Raw genomic sequence first — 15,763 nt, forward strand, 5'->3', positions numbered from 1 at the left:
CATGATAAATGCTATGGATTCCCCGGTGAAGAGTCATAGGGGAGAAGTATAAGTGATTTTAGGTGGTGGCAAGGCTAACATGTGGCTGCCCCGCCAGGCAGCTAAAGTGCTGCTTATCGGCTCTATCGCATAAAAAAAGTTCATCGTGGGGTTGCACCTGGAGCTGTAAATGTAGACCGCAAAGCCTCTCTCCTCCTTGTCCTTTCCTTTTCCTTTCCTCCTCTCCCGCTGATGGAACCATGTGTATCCAGGCGCCTCGTCTACTCCATATCATTTCCGCTTCGACATCTCTCCTCTCCCGCCTGTAGACGGACGCGACAGCTTAGCATTCCCAGCCTTTCCATCGCCAGATACTCTACCTCTCTCTCCAACAATCCCACGAGACCGCGGCAATCGCGATTAGACAGCTCGATTCACACCTCACATCTGCCGTTGCAGCATCATCATCTACGATTCTACTCTAGGATCTTCAAAAAGGCTCACGCCGATTCCACCACCATGACGACCACAGTTGAGCTTGCTGCCGTCCCCTCGGTCGACACTCCGGGCACATGTATATACATGCATCACGACAAACGCTCGTATGTGTTTGGTCGCGTCACAGAGGGAACGCAGCGAGCATTTGGCAGCCGCAAAATACACATGGGAGGGACAGAACATGTCTTTCTTAGCGGCAGCGTCAACTGGGAGCAGTTGGGCGGCCTCTGTGGCTATCTGCTGAGTGTTGGCGGAGCTATTGAGTCAGCCAAAGAGTTCACAACGCAGGAGAACGCCAAGAGGGTGCAGAAAGGCCAGAAGCTTCTTAACAAGACACTTCATGCCGGAATTGCGGTGCACGGCGCGGACAACCTGTGCCACACGCTGGCAGCATGCCGACCCGTCATCTTTCGACAACCCATTTGCGTGCGGACCTACGAGCACAGGACAGACCCGCGAGCTACAGACGCGGCAAACCTCGAGCCAGATTGGTCAGATGATGCCATCAAGGTCTGGAAGATCCCCGTTCGGCGAGCACGATCGAGTAGTCCCCGTAAGAGGCGGCACAGCGATCCTACCATGGCCGTGGATGAGGATGCGTCTCCAGAGGATGCCATATTTCAACCGCGACCAACTGTTTCGGATCCAGAAGTTGCGAGTGCTATAGTGGAGAGGATCATGTTCAATGGCAGTTTGAAGAACCGATCCGTCCTGATACCCAAGAAGATCCGAGATCTCAAATCCACAGATAAAGCTGCCATTGTAGAAAATGGCACAATCAGGCTGTACAAGGGGCCTTACATGGCTGACGGCGTAGAGGTTCCAAACCCGGATGATACCGTGTGGCATTTCCCGGACATTGGAGAGATTGGGGTAGATGATAGGAGCAATAACGTTCTCGCAATCAACCACTTCCCACTTCCCAGGACCACATACGGCGAGACATCTATGAGTTACATCATCAAGACTCATGACCGCAGAGGGAAATTCAATGCTCCTGTGGCGAAATCTCTGGGAGTCGAGCCTCGGGACTTTAAACTCCTTACTGCAGGCCAAAGCGTCCAAGGAAAGGATGGCCTGGTGACACCCGAAATGGTTCTCGGAGAGACCCAACGGGGGAGAGGTATCATTGTAGCGGATATTAGCAGCCAAGATTTCGTCGAGTCCTTCATGGAGCGACCTGAGTGGAAGAGCAAAGAGTTAATGGAAAACGTCGCCGTCATGTACTGGATCTTGGGGCCAAACATGACCAACGACGCACGAATCCAGCAATTCATCCAACAGCATGCCAGCATTAAGCACATTTTCTGCGCAGATGAGGCATGCCCAAACATGATTACACACCCCGGTGCCGCTACTATTCAGACCAAGTTGCGCCGAATCGACCCCGAAAGATTTCCTCTCCTCAAATTCGAAAACACTGTCCGATACCCGGCCCCTTCAGAAGGCTCTCCGATTGAGTTGGGCCGTGCTGGACAAAAATTCCAGCTCATGCCGCGTCTTGTATTCGACGACCAAGCCATTGCTCCATTCCCCGATTTGGTCGAGGCCTACGACTCTGTAGACGATGAGGTCCTCAAGATGGCCGAAGAGGCTCGCGCTGAAGCCACAAACCCCGAATTTCTGGAGCGGGTTGAGAAGCAAGAGTTTGACATCCCGAACCGTGACGCAGAAATTATCCCTCTCGGCACAGGTTCATCTGTTCCCAGCAAATACAGGAATGTTTCTGCCACGCTGATTCGAGTTCCAGGAATTGGAAACTATCTGCTGGACTGTGGTGAGGGAACACTGGGCCAGATTCGACGCCTTTTTGGCGCTGAAGAAGCGGCAGATGTTCTGCGTAACCTGCGGTGCATCGTTATCAGCCACGTCCATGCCGACCATCACATGGGTACCCCTTCGCTCATCAAGGCATGGTATGAACAGACCTTGAGAGACAACAGCAACGCTACACTCGCAATATCCTGCATCGGACGTTACCGAATCCTGCTGGAGGAGCTGTCCCAAATCGAGGATATCGGCTACCACCGACTACGCTTCCCCAGCTGCCCCTGGCCAAAGGAGAAAGACCGAGACCTGACGACCCGCGAGGACCTCGGCGAAGAGAACTTTGGCCTTGCCTCCATCAAGCGAGTTCCCGTCCCCCACTGCTGGCGCTCGTTTGGCACGCAGCTGGAGCTTACATCCGGCCTCAAAATCGCCTACTCTGGCGACTGTCGGCCGTCGAAGCTGTTTGCGCAGGAATGCAAGGGCGCGCACCTCCTGGTCCACGAATGCACCTTTGGCGACGACAAGCAGGACCACGCAAAGGCCAAGAAGCACAGCACCATGGGCGAGGCTCTCGGGGTGGCGCGCGAGATGGGCGCTCGGCGGACTCTGCTGACGCACTTTTCACAGCGGTATTCCAAATCGGACTCGCTGAGGAGGGAGCGTGTCGAGGGCGTCGAACATGATGTGCTGCTGGCGTTTGACTTTATGGCGGTGAAGTTGGGAGATTTCCAGAAGGCGGCATGCTACTTGCCGTCGGTGGAGAGGTTTATGGAGAAGCTGGCGGATTGAGTTGCCTGTGTATGTATATATAGCGATCCCGAGGATGATGATCCAACCCGAAGCATTGTTTAGATAGATGGAGAAAATACTCGATATAGAATCTCCTGTCACTTCTCCAGGTTTGCTGCTTGTTCTATCGAGCTGAGCTCACCTCCCCTGAAAAAAAAAAAAAAAAAAAGACTATAGATATCCTCACTTGGCCTTTCTTCTCTCTGTGTATATATCACTCCTACATCTCCATGTCATATATAGCACAGCCAATATACCAGAGCGGATACGTCATCCTTCAACGATACAAGCAAGCATAGCATCCATCACCTGCTAGGTCCTCCCCACCCCATCGTCTCATAGCACGACGCAGCATCTTCATCCTGTTCTCTCCCTTCCAACATCGCCAACGCCGCCTTGTGATTTTCACTCTTCTCCCTCTCTGTCTCCCTCTCTCTGTTGGCACAATACTTATTCTCATTATTCAGCCGCAACGACGCTATGGCGGCTGATTCACGCATAAACTCAGAAAACACCGAAAGCGCTTCTTCAAACATCGTCGTCGTCTTCGTTGTGGTTTTGACACGCTCGTCGCAAGAGTACACGCTCGATGCTGTGTCCTCACGAGTCAAGATGTCTTCGCTGCGGGGCAGTTGAACGATGTGCGGCGAATCTTCGTCGATTTTGCTTGTCCAACTTGAGGTTGTTTTTGTGTCGAAGCTGAGCTTGCCTTGTATGCTGATGCTTTTACAAGATGTGTCATCGTCAGGGGTTAGCTGGCGGTGGCCTTGCACCAAAAATTCTTCTTCGACGACTTCCTTTTCACATGTATCTTTGTCTAATGACGTGTCTTTCCCAAAGTCGTGTTGTTGCTTTACCCCATTAGATTTGGAGTCCTTCATCTTCTCGGTAGTGCCATTGTCCTTCTGAGAAGAGTAAATTGAAGATGTAATTCTCGTGCAATCACAATCCTTGTCCACAACAAGACGGGGAAAAAATCCCGGCTCCTGTTCCTGCTGCTCAACCACCGTCTCCTGAAGTGACAACAGCGTCTCCATCTTCTCAGTCTTCTTAGCAAGCCTCTCCTTATCACGCCTTCGAAGTCTCGGCTGTCGTGGAATCGGTAGCCCTTCTTTCGTCAACCTCACTCTCACATTGCTACGCCCTCTAGGTGGCTTCCCCCTTCTTCTCCGTCTCTCATCTCGTTTATCTCTCTTCTTCCTCGCCAAAGTGCGCATTTCGACAATCTCACTCGCCATGGCTTTGCTACATTCGCAAATCTCTTTCTGGGAGTCCTCCTGAAAAAAGGATATCCACGAGTCAATCACCCTTAGCAATCGTGGCCTCCTATATTCCCGCCCCATAAGCTCCGTATTATACGTCTGTCTCGCCAACACACTGGCCCGAAGATCCGTAAGACATATCGAAGAGCCACCAATCACAGCAAGCATACATGCCTCGCACTTGGTCCTGGTGCAATCTGGCATCCTATCCTTGAGATGACACCCAAAGACACGCCGAAACTTGTCTTCGCCCAGCCAAAGCGCCGTTATAGAATCGACTCTCTTCATCCAATCCTCCAGTGAAGGTTTCAGCATCTTTTTGAGTCGTAGGCTGCGATACCGATTCGTCTGTATCGTACACTCGTCCACAACCAACTGCAGTATACATCGGATGATTCTCGAGTCTAGAGCTTTATGTGCCGTGCATAGCCTCGGTTCCTCTGGGTAAAGTGGTAATCTGTGCCCACACAAGCCGAGAGTGAGGCGCGCTAATAGGTTTCTTGGACGCAGCAGCTTAACGTCGAGCTCCTCGATTTGTTGCTCTTGTTTAGCGAGCCAGTCTGTAGCTCGGTGACCAAAATAGTCGGCGGTATCCATGTAAAGCAGCTTCGTGAGCTGCCGAAGGGCTTCATCGGAGACGTCTGCAAGAGCTGGGTCTCGCCGCTTAATGAACCACAGCATGGTTCCGCATCTGTCTCCTTTTCCAGTAGTGGTGGATAGTAATGGTGAGTATGATCAAAACATAGTCAAGGCAGTAATGATAATGATAACAGTAAAGAATGAAAGAGGGTTGATCAACGACGCATTAATCTCAGTGAGATGATGCAAATATTGCAAAGATAAAAAACTTGGCCCTCCTTTCTCCTTCATGGCTTCATTTCTCTCTTTTGCCAGTCATCCAGCCGAGTAACTCCTTCACATAGGTAGCAGTCATAGAAGATTATACGTAGTCGAGCAACCTCGTATAACTTTAATAAGCGTGAAGGAGTGAACATACCATCTCTTTATAAAAAAAAAAACTCAACCCCTTAAAGACAGTTCCCTCGGCAGCATGCATGACATAGCCCAAGCTGATGAAGCAACCTCCTCATGGCTCGCTTCGAATAGGTCTTTCAACTTTGGTTGCTGTGAATATCATCTGAAAACGAGCATATTCAAGTTGTAGCAGGTCAAGACTTTCAACACATTTTGATAATCGCAATTGTGGAGGGTATATTAGATTTTTCGAGAAAGACCTTTGCACACTTCGTCCACCAACAACGAGGCGCGCCCTGCCCTGCTCCGTCGTGTTATAAACCATCCCCAGTTCTCTCACCCCTAATCCGTGAATGTGGACGCCGACCCTCCCAAGACGATGAAACCTCTGAGATCAAATCCTACGCTAGAAAAAAGAAATGAAGAACAAATGAAACTAAAAAAAAAAAGAAAAAGAAAAAGAAGAGAAAAGGAGAGAAAAGAAGGTTGGAACTGCAAACAGCTCAAAGCGCTAAAGTACAATGGCAAATCTACCGGAGGGTCATGTTGGCACCCCTCCAGCGGGAAATGGACTTTCCCTCCCTATACACATCCAGTGTGTGTGCGCTACCACGGAATCTGATCATGCTTATGTAGTCATTATAAAACGAAATATGTCGGCTCGTCCTTTGGTAATACTTCATCCAACATAGTGGGCGTGCTGTCTCGCCTTGTCCACCTCTAGTCGTCTCCGTTCGAAGCGAATCTTGGCGGCCTCGGTTCCGTCGTCAGGCTGGGCCATTTCTTTAAACCACGGGTGGTTAAGGGCCTGCTTGGCCGTGATGCGGTGCGCAGGGTCGTAGACGAAAATCTTCCTCAGCAAATCAAGGAAGTTCTTGAAAAAGGTTGAGTTTGAAGGGATTATGTCCTAAGTCGCCCTATTAATTCGCTGCCAAGTTTTAATAGCTGGAGAGGTACAAAAGCTTACGCTCAGGTGCTTCATGGCCTTAACAAAGCGTCTGGAACCCCTGGTTGTGTCGGGGGTTGGATAATCGAGCCTAAGTCTCTTGAAGTACCTGCGAGACATCTGGTCAGTATGGAAATTGTTGTTGATTCAGGGCGGCCAGTGCTCACTTGGAAGCAGGATTTCCTCCACTCCTAGTAGACATCTTGTTGACCGCTTGAACAAGATGGGTATCTATCCTAGAGCCAACGACGGCTTCCATCATGGCTAGGTGTTCGAGATTGTCGTGTGTCTGGAACAAGGCATCGCCGGTAAAAAATTCGACCAGGATGCATCCTATGCTCCAAATGTCGCAGGGGAAAGACCAGCCCAAGCCAAGGATGATCTCGGGAGCACGATAATGGCGAGTACTGACAACCGATGAGTGATATTCGTCTTGGAACGTAGCTGATCCAAAATCGATCAAACGAATCTCGGTGTCAAGAAGCACCCGTCGCTGAGATGCCTGCCTATTAATCGTGGTAGACGACGAAGGGATCTTCCTGTTATACGTAAATGTTTGATAAGAGTTATCACACAAGAGAATATTCTCCGGTTTGAGGTCGGTATGAATCAAGTTCAAGTCGTGAAGAACTAGAAAATGCCCAGTCAGTTTTTGACCCCCAGAATTCCTTTGCTTAGGATTTTGGTTCTTCGTGTACTTACATGCTACGCTGGTGAACAGCTGTCTGGCAAAGTTCTGAATTTGGCTGTTGGGAAAAGGTACAAAGCCGTTGCCTTTGAGAAAGTCGAAAACGCTTTGGCCCAGAAGATCCATGACGATGCAAATGTGGCCGCGGTAGTCGAAACAGTCTCGCAGGTGAATGCACCGATTCCTGTTCTCTTCGTCGTTGGCCTTGAGCGTAGCCAACACGCGAAGCTCGATCCGGGAAGCGTCGCGATATTTCTGGACGGATCGGATGATCTTGACAGCCACAGGCTTGTTTCTCTTGACATCCCTGGCTTCGACCACTTTACCAAAGGTACCCTGACCAAGGAGACGGACAATCTGGTCTAGAAACAATGGTGTTAGCTGTCAATGGCCGAATGGGAGAAGAGCTTGTCCTGTTTATACGTACACTTTTCAGTAAGTTCAGCATCTGGGACGACGATGTAGTGGCCATCATCATCATCAACCTTGGCATTTTTGCTGTAGTGACGCTGTGATGGGGGGAGAAGGAGTTAGCAGGTGGCGATTCTTCATCGAACCATTTTTTCGCTCTTCTTAAGCGTAAACAAAAAAAAAAAAAAAAAAAGGCCGTACAGGTTCAGACTTACATCATGAATGACTCTAACGGGAACCTCAGCAGACTTCTTGGGCGGGTAAGGGGGAGGCTTGTAAGCCATGTAGGCGCCTCCCAGGCCGTCAACATCCCTTCGCTTGGCCTCGTTGGCAGCCTGCTGGCGGGTGGTGCGCTTGCGCTTTAATGGCGCGGCCAGCTCATCATACTGGCTATTTGACGACAGAGACGTGGGCGCGGTGGTGTTCAATGCCGAGTTTGTTCGGTCGCTGGAGAGGGTAGAGCCAGCAGGCGTGGCGGCGTTGGGCAAGGGCGTGTTTGTGTGCGAGCCTGTGTGCGAACCGCCCAAATACTGGACGTGGTAGCCCAGCGGCGGGTCGTCTCGTCTTCGCTTTTTCGCGGCCTGCTGAGCAGCGGCGGCGGCGGCCGAGTCGGGCACGATGGTATTACCATTTGTGATCTTGCGGCCCGTGTTGGCCTCAGGCTCAGGCGTGTCGTCAATGACAATGATTTCCTTGGGGAGGCCGTTCCGGTAGAAATTGTTCCAATCGGGCTCCCGAGAGCGCCGACGCTTCCTGGACGGCTGGTCCTCAGCGACAAGGCGACCAGCGGCAGGGACGACGCCAGAACTTGTTGTCGTCGTGTTTGGCATGGTGGAGGTGTAGCTGTCGTCAAAGCGAGCAGTCGCGGACGAGTTGGAGTCTTGATGGCTGTAGTGGCCGTGAGGGGGTCGAGGCACGGGTTGTGAACTCTGGGCTACGCCATCCGTCAGACTGTAGCCCGCGTTGGCGGCAGGCTGGTGATGGTAGTAGTAAGACTGAGGACGAGCCGGACTCTGCAACGCCGGCTGGTGGTCCACGACTGCCGTTGTGGGCAGCAGTGAATTCGCGGTTGTTGTTGTGCGATAGTTGGAAGAGTATGGAGGGTGGAGGCGGTAGTGTGTCGGCGGGAGAAGGGCCGTTGCGGTTGTAGGTGTCGACATTTCAAATCCTCAGCAACAGTCCCCCAGGACCAAAACACGCGCTGGCTTGCGGTCTGGCAGTGGTGAGAGGGAGCAATACGTCGTGCGAGAGGACCGAGTGTCTCTGCCTGCTTGCTTCTCAATGTCCAAGTTGAAGTTGAAAAGAACCAAGAGGCGATTCTCCGAGTTCGACCAGATGACCGTGCAGGGAAGAGCGCTGTCTTTAGGCGTTTTAGCAGCCCACAGCGTCCATAAAAAACACACAGCGGTTGCGTGTAGCGGGAGAGAGAGCGAAAAGGTGAAAAGGCAAAAAAAGTATCCGGTGCCAGATTAGATTTCAGACGGAGGCCGTTGCTCGTTTCGTTTCCAGGCCAGAAGCTAGAGGACTGCAGCGCTCGTCTGGGGCAATCATGAGCGTTTGGAAGTAGCCGCAGGAAGATGAATTGGGCTGGAATTGAGTCTGGACGACGGCCGTGAGTAAATGGCGTGAGGACATGCACATGGCTGCTGAGAGGAAATCGAGTGAGGCTCACTGTGCGTGCTGTGGTTCCCGCCAGGCGCTCAGCAGTGCCCTGCCAACCTTAGAACCCCAACCTTTGGACTCCAGGCGCTAGACAGCGCTAAGTCGGGACTCATGGCGCCCTGCAGGGGCCCTGGAGGCGAGCTGCAAACCACCTGGGCAATTGAATTTTAGTTGTGCCGGTTCCCTTTCTCGCGATTTCGTCTTTGGTGTCGTTGAAATTACAGAGATTTGAAAAAAGAAGTATAACGAGGCTCTATCGAATCACTGGGATTTCTCCCTATTGAAGAGCTCGCAGTGAATTTGCTGCTTTTGATCTGCCACCTGCCACAGTCACGATTGATGGAATCCAACCTGCGCCCGTATACTCCGTACTGTACATCCATAGTTTACCGAGAGCCTCCTCAAATCCACTAAGCTGAAAGTTGGGCGGGTTTTGGCGGGTTCCCCGTAATACTAGCCACCACGACACTCTTTGCCACAAAGCAACCTGATTAATTGATGATACGCAAACGACGCAAGTCCAAAGTTTGATGCTACATGAAGGGGGAAGGGGAGATAAAGGGGCAAGAATCATCAAAAAGAAGCTCAGCAAACAAGTCTACAAGTCATGGCTCAAGTGCAAGTGTGAAGAAGAATTCAAAACTGAACTGAATCAAACATCCATATCCAATGGATCAAATGTCATCAATTATGATCCATTAGGTACCTCTTACAGGTCATCCATACGTTCCATGGCGCAGGGACCACCCTTAGTCCACTACTACCTCCTACTAATAAAGTAGTTCCGGTTACGGTCACAAAGAAAAGGCAAAAATGAAACACAGGAAGCTTCCACTCCGTTATGTGCTTCTCAGATCTCTCTACAATGCCAGACAACCAACAGGGCCGCTGTCGATAATCAAGTTTCAGCTGTTGGGGCAAAAAAAAAAAAAAAGAACAAAAAAACAGAGGGATGGGTGGAGCGAGAGAAAACAGAGTCCAAGCCCGTGGGTGCGGCCCGTAGCCAGAGACAGATGGATGGGCGGCGTGTGATACGGCACGGCATGATACTGGTAGTTTACTCTCGCATACGAGACCAGCAGAAACAGGAGCAGCTTCAGCCCAACCGCGTCTCTCGGATTGATCAGGGCGGCCAGCCGAAGGATGAGGGTCCGTCTCTGCCTGGAGCCCATCTATCTATCACGGACGGTCATGCGTCAATATTTTTTCTCTGGAATCAAAATCAACCCCCGGCAGATAACAACATGAAGGTAGGTATTTGTAAGAAGGGGGAAAAGGACGAGAGAAGGAGAAAAGAAGAGAAAAGAAAAACAAGATCCCGGTTTGCCGCTCTCCGGACTGCCCTTTTCGACCGTCGTACAAAAATGACCGAGTCCTGAAAAAAAGGTTCCAGTTACAGGCATCGTCGCCAACCCTTGCACAGGAAGAAATGGCCAAAAAAAAAAAGGAAAAAGCAAAGCCTCCAGCCCGCAAGAGATATAATAAGCGCGGCCCATCCTGTCATCTCCGCTGCCGCGGGACCCTCGTGCACTGTCCAGAGGCCCAGAAGGTTTCACTGCTCGCTGCTCGCATTCATTGCTCGAGCTTCAGGAAAAGGGAAAACAACGAGAGGGCCCCCTTCTCGGCGAATCAAACTCCTCAACTTTGCTCCCTTTAATCCCAAAATTCCCCCATACATAGTGCAGGCATCTCGCTCGCACGTCACACGCAAAAAAAAAAAAAACACCCTCCCAGCCAGCGACTTGCATTAACTCGCAAGTCACGCATACCGCGGTCCGCGCCTTTCCTAATCCAACTTCAGCTTTTCCAACGAGAGGCCGGAGCGTGGCTCTTGATATTAAGCCCAGAGAAATCCAATTTATCCTCCATGCAGCGTCCGTGCCGATGGAACCTCCACTAGACCCGGTCCGACCAGATTCTAGTTCGCAAAGAGGCCATTCACGCAAGCAAGTTTCGAAGGGGGCCCGTTTGTGTTCGGTTTCGCCACCCAAACTCTGCTGTCGACGCTTCGCTTTTCCCAAGCCAAGGTTACAGTATGGAGTCTTTGGAGTACACGTTATCTCGGCCGGGCTGCCTTTAGTTTCGCGTCGGGTCTGTATCCCTTTCTTCTCCCTCTCTCCTCTCAGTGTCCACAAGGCATTATGTCACCCTCACTCGCCTTCTGGACGGCACATGTCTGTAACTGGATTCTTCTTCGTCTTGGGCTTCCCACCCGCCCAAGCAACATGCAATCCCATAGCCGCGTTGCTCTAATTCGCCCGTCCGCATGAACAGAGGCTAAATGGCAAATCTATGCCCTCTCGATGCAACAAACCATCATTCCCCCCTCTCTCCTCCCTCCTCTATCATGCACGAAGGCAAACGCGAGAAACTTGGTGCCAAGTCGCGGTGCCCGTTAATTAACACCCGTCGAACCGCGCCGCTGCACTCGGCCTTGCGCCTTGTCGACAAGCCACCGATACGCCATCTCTTCCCATCCCATCCACCCCCTCCTTTGCATTACTCGACTCGGGAATCGCCATACAAGTCGTTCGATTCGACGCTGGGTTAACAATGTTCCTGTTCCTGTTCTCGCCGTTTTCACAGGCAACAGGCACCTAATGCTGTGAAGTTGCGTCACTCACGCACATTTAAGCCCTGCATATACTTGCGTGTCTCCAGTTTACAAAGCCCGCTCACCTGGCCCTCTTTCTCTCCACCTGCTTGCCCAGCCTCTGATAGGCAAATCACGTCGACGTCTTACGCGAGAGAGGGCCAGCCCAATTCTTCTAGATCCATTTCCCAGCCAGCTAGCAGCGATGCGGCAGGGCTGCTCCGGCACAACGACAGTTATCACCATGTGCTTCGGACACAGTCCACAGTACGCTGATCATGTGGCAATGAGCTGACGGGGCTCTGTGCCTTTTATAGGTGTCTTTTATGATTTCGAATATTGTGAAATCCCTTAAAATGCTGAACCGAAGACAGCTGGGCTCGTACAGCGATTACATACTAATGATGTACCTGCATTTACACAGTAATCCTGCTGATGCCTAGGTCCCCATTGTCTGCATGCCGTCCCTCCGATCCATCCATCGACATTCCTCTTCTGACCGCTCGGCAATTGTGCCCAGAGTACATGTATACGAAGTGGGAAGATATATGCATTGTCAGCAAGCGAATTTCTAATAATGTTTCGCATGGGCAGAATACAAGCATTTTTGCTAGCAGAATTATTCCTGGAGCGGAAGGCATTGTAACTTAGTCGTGCTCATAAGCCCAAGCCCTGACATAAGCCCTCCAACCGAGATCCTACAACTCAGAACGCAGGCTCCATCTGCGTTGACACGTGGATGCAAGGAATTGAGCAGCATACACGTATTCCAAAATGGGCTTTGTCATTCACATCCAATGTTTCAGTGTCGTAAGTATACGAGCAGGTAGGGAGTGGCTATGCCGCACCTAAATGACTCGTTCAAGCATGGAGTATTATACCGAGATTCAGAGAATACTTCGTTTACCAATAGAGAGGGCCATTCGTCAACCCACCTCCTACCTAGTAAATTATGCAGTATATAGGATGGATTAAATACTAGGTAGTAGATAGATGCCCGGTTCCTTGAGCATCTGCCACTATCACTACTCTCTTCTATATCCCTCTGGTATCTGCTACTATAACTATATCCCTCTGGTATGGATATGATATCATCACTCGCAGGTAGCTTCAAATCGAAGATGCGGAGTGCTAGATGGCACACTTGGGGTGCTGAATAGCCACACCCTATAATACCTATAATAGGAGGCATTGCTTTTGCGGTCTCCCATTGCACTTCTCCCTTTAATGACCCATGCAATGTTGATTTGGCTTGCTCCATGATATTGACTCGCTGTGATCTCTTATCTACTGTCTAAATAGGAACACACGCATAAAAAAAAAATAAAAATAAAAAAAAATAAAATAAAATAAAAGGCTCGCATAAAGTCTACTATATGCAATAATTCCAGGCGCCCAACTCTGCGCCATCTACCAACAACCAACACTGCCTTCTTCAAGTTGGCCATTATAATGCGAGTGGCTGGATATCTATCGTTTGGCGAAGCCCAAGGAATACCCAGCCTACTTCTCCACTGGATGCTTTCGGGCAAAGCACCCATCTATGTCTTAATGTGTAATTCTCGGCGGCCATGTGTAGTTTATGAGGGTATGGTTGACAAGGCCCGTCAAGGAGTTGACGAGCCTGATCTAAACGCTCGAAAAGTTCCATCAAAACTCAACAATGTCGTCTCGTTAATGTGCATCGTCCATCACAGACCGCGGTTGAACCAGACCTTGCCATCGTTGCCGCCCTTACCATGGAACTCGGGCTCCAGGCTGCTGGCGCTAATCGCCTGCTTCTGAGGGAAAACCGCCAGTGCCAGGGGAAGTGCCACAAACCCAACAGCAGCAATCAGACCCAGGTTGATGCCAATGGGAATGGTCGAGGCGATCCGCGGTCGGGCCTTGAGCCACTCCTTCTCCATCAAGCTCTTGTACCATGCCTGCTTGAACTGAATGTGGTAGAGGGTCATGGCGGGGATAATCATGATAGGGGTGTTGTTGATGACACGGCTGGCCGCAGTTTCGTAGACGGCAATCTTGGCTGCCTTCTGACTCTTGCCCAGAGATGGGACGTCCGCCTCTGATTTGCCCTCCTCCGTCAGCTTCTTCTTCTCGGCATCGGAGAGAACAGGGCGGACGTCGATGCCGGTAACAATCTCTCCTCGTCGCATCAGATATGCGTTAAGAGCTCCGGCAGTTGCCACGGCTGCAAATGGTACCAATCGGCTCAGGACGTTCCTTGTGCTGGGGGACACTTTCAATCTCGGCACCAATGCGTTGAGTCCGAGGGCCACAGAGCACGAGGCCGTGACGGCGATACCGTACGACTTGGCAAGATCCGCAGTGGTCAATGGGGACGACTTGTTCGCATTCGAGCTGTTGATGGCAACGTTGAGCGACTGGTTGGCAACTTGCCATGCCACGGTGCCTGCTGTTCCAAGACCAGGCTGCAGCATACCGGCCGTGACGATCAGGTTCGAAAGGACGAAGCATGACATTCGGAAGGGCAGAAACACTGGTTCTCCGGTGTCTATCCACAAGTGTCAGTTTTTATTCTTTTGTAGCATATGCTTGAGTTCCCATCTGCCAATGCCATACCTGGATGAAGAGTTGAGTCGACAATCTTCTTGGCGTGCCATAGCTCGGGTGTCATATGCGGCAGCTTTCCCGTCTTATACTCTGTGACAAGTCTTTTGGCATTTTCGAGTCCATGCGAACCAGCGAGCAGGGTGCTAGAGCAGATACACATCAGCAATCCTACATTAACAACAGGCTCGCGATTCCATTGTTGTCGAGACTCACCTTGGATCCGTGATGCTTATCGTGTGCCTCACCCGTCCATAGTATGTGGACAAATCATACTGCGACGAGGGCAAGTCTCGCGAACCCGGCAGAGAGGCAGACATGGTGGAAGAAAACCCGAATTGGCGTCGAAACAATGTAACAAACCCGACTCGGTCGCCTCTGTTTATAACGTCCAGACGAGGCTGGTTGGTTGAACGGCCCGAGTTGCAATTTCCAAAGGGTCGCTGGCCTGGGCCTGCGGGGTGCGGAAACTTTTGGCCCAAAGGGTCGAGCCAGACAAACCTGTGCCGAATCTCCAAGACGACGATAAGCGCAACCGCTGGGTTTTGTTTGCGATCCGATCTCGGCTGGTCCGCTCGTCTTTTTTCCCTAGTGGTCAGAAAGCGCCCAGAGCCCCCACAATCATGACACATCAAGACAAAGAATGGCCGGCACAGACATTATCGTAGTAGTAATAGCGATAGACTCATTTGGGGATGGTTGGGCAAGTTGGGGTATCCGAGTCGTTTTGGAGGGTCGCGGATGCCGTCAGAAAGCGTGGCTGACTTACGGCATCCATCAAAATAAAACAAGTAGACGTAGAGTACGAAGAACAAGCCGTCACATTATTATAAGCCGTGCTCGTCTTACTGTTTGTAGTAAATCCATCAGTGATCTTCCCCACAGCCAATTGCGAACAAGGATTCGATCTCTTTGCACGTGGTTGCAGTGAGTCTAGTTGCATTAATCACCATCTCAATATCCCACCAGTCACCCACCAGTCAAAGTCAATTCCTTGGAGGAGGAAAAAAGATGTAGTATATAAACGTATCAACAGCCCCATGCAAAAAAAGAAATGATGGGAATTAAACATTTCCAACCGACCACGCCAGGAGTCGAACCTGGAATCTCTAGAGGAGGTGATCTCAACCGAAATCTAGCGCCTTAGCCATTAGGCCACGCGGCCCATTTGATGTTCCCAAGCATTGTAATTTCGGTATACTGAGGTTCAGAAGACAAAAGTCTCCTTCACGCACTGTCCAGCTCCTTTGAGATTAGCTGGGGAGTTGCCGTACTGATAATTGTAGACGCACATTGCAGAACAATATACAGCGTTCGTGATATCGTCAAATACATTGAGGTAGAATTAGGAACCATCTAGTATATGGGAGATTCATTCCGTCGTCAAACATCATTTCATAAGGCTTTCTTACCCATACAATACGGTTTTTAGTGATAAAATATGTCGTCTGTCTATTAGTGATCAATGGTTTGAGGAGTCTCTATATCCAATAGAAGTCTCTACATCTCCGATACTATAGTTCCAAGTTTGCAATGGAAGACAAAGGGGTGGCTATCCAACACCCGAGAGACCGCTCTTAGTTCAACTGCTGAGACAGAAGAAACACTTTGTACTTGCT

At 50.7% G+C, this 15,763-nt stretch overlaps 6 protein-coding genes and 1 non-coding gene across 7 annotated transcripts; 2 read left to right on the forward strand and 5 right to left on the reverse strand.

Moving 5' to 3' along the window:
• The first annotated feature begins 64 nt into the window (after positions 1-64).
• On the forward strand, positions 65-3,205 carry M431DRAFT_503725 (hypothetical protein). Its single transcript, XM_024918347.1, has one exon. It carries the CDS (start codon positions 499-501, stop codon positions 3,034-3,036), a length of 2,538 nt encoding a protein of 845 aa, XP_024778449.1. The 5' UTR covers positions 65-498; the 3' UTR covers positions 3,037-3,205.
• M431DRAFT_285786 (hypothetical protein) lies at positions 3,190-5,387 on the reverse strand. Its single transcript, XM_024914050.1, has one exon. It carries the CDS (start codon positions 4,977-4,979, stop codon positions 3,342-3,344), a length of 1,638 nt encoding a protein of 545 aa, XP_024778450.1. The 5' UTR covers positions 4,980-5,387; the 3' UTR covers positions 3,190-3,341.
• Positions 5,388-5,952: 565 nt separating this feature from the next.
• On the reverse strand, positions 5,953-8,478 carry M431DRAFT_1483 (hypothetical protein; the record flags this gene model as incomplete). The annotated part of the gene is made up of 6 exons (XM_024912774.1): positions 5,953-6,180; positions 6,241-6,328; positions 6,387-6,849; positions 6,922-7,269; positions 7,335-7,416; positions 7,534-8,478. 6 exons carry the CDS (start codon positions 8,476-8,478, stop codon positions 5,953-5,955), a joined length of 2,154 nt encoding a protein of 717 aa, XP_024778451.1.
• Positions 8,479-10,611: 2,133 nt separating this feature from the next.
• On the forward strand, positions 10,612-11,578 carry M431DRAFT_285833 (hypothetical protein). Its single transcript, XM_024914052.1, has one exon. The coding sequence runs from the start codon at positions 10,865-10,867 to the stop codon at positions 11,231-11,233; it is 369 nt and encodes a 122-aa protein (XP_024778452.1). The 5' UTR covers positions 10,612-10,864; the 3' UTR covers positions 11,234-11,578.
• A 690-nt stretch (positions 11,579-12,268) lies between these two features.
• M431DRAFT_285826 (hypothetical protein) lies at positions 12,269-13,049 on the reverse strand. Its single transcript, XM_024914051.1, has one exon. It carries the CDS (start codon positions 12,832-12,834, stop codon positions 12,376-12,378), a length of 459 nt encoding a protein of 152 aa, XP_024778453.1. The 5' UTR covers positions 12,835-13,049; the 3' UTR covers positions 12,269-12,375.
• Positions 13,050-13,264: 215 nt separating this feature from the next.
• Positions 13,265-14,464, reverse strand: M431DRAFT_477947 (hypothetical protein; the record flags this gene model as incomplete). Its single annotated transcript, XM_024915626.1, has 3 exons — positions 13,265-14,088; positions 14,157-14,290; positions 14,361-14,464. The coding sequence occupies 3 exons, from the start codon at positions 14,462-14,464 to the stop codon at positions 13,265-13,267; spliced, it is 1,062 nt and encodes a 353-aa protein (XP_024778454.1).
• Positions 14,465-15,223: 759 nt separating this feature from the next.
• M431DRAFT_t43 lies at positions 15,224-15,309 on the reverse strand. Its single transcript has one exon. It is a non-coding gene; the product is annotated as a tRNA-Arg (tRNA).
• Between the last annotated feature and the right edge of the window lie 454 nt (positions 15,310-15,763).

This window comes from Trichoderma harzianum (genome assembly GCF_003025095.1).
Source record: "Trichoderma harzianum CBS 226.95 unplaced genomic scaffold M431scaffold_2, whole genome shotgun sequence".
In the NCBI taxonomy this organism is placed as follows: domain Eukaryota; kingdom Fungi; phylum Ascomycota; class Sordariomycetes; order Hypocreales; family Hypocreaceae; genus Trichoderma; species Trichoderma harzianum.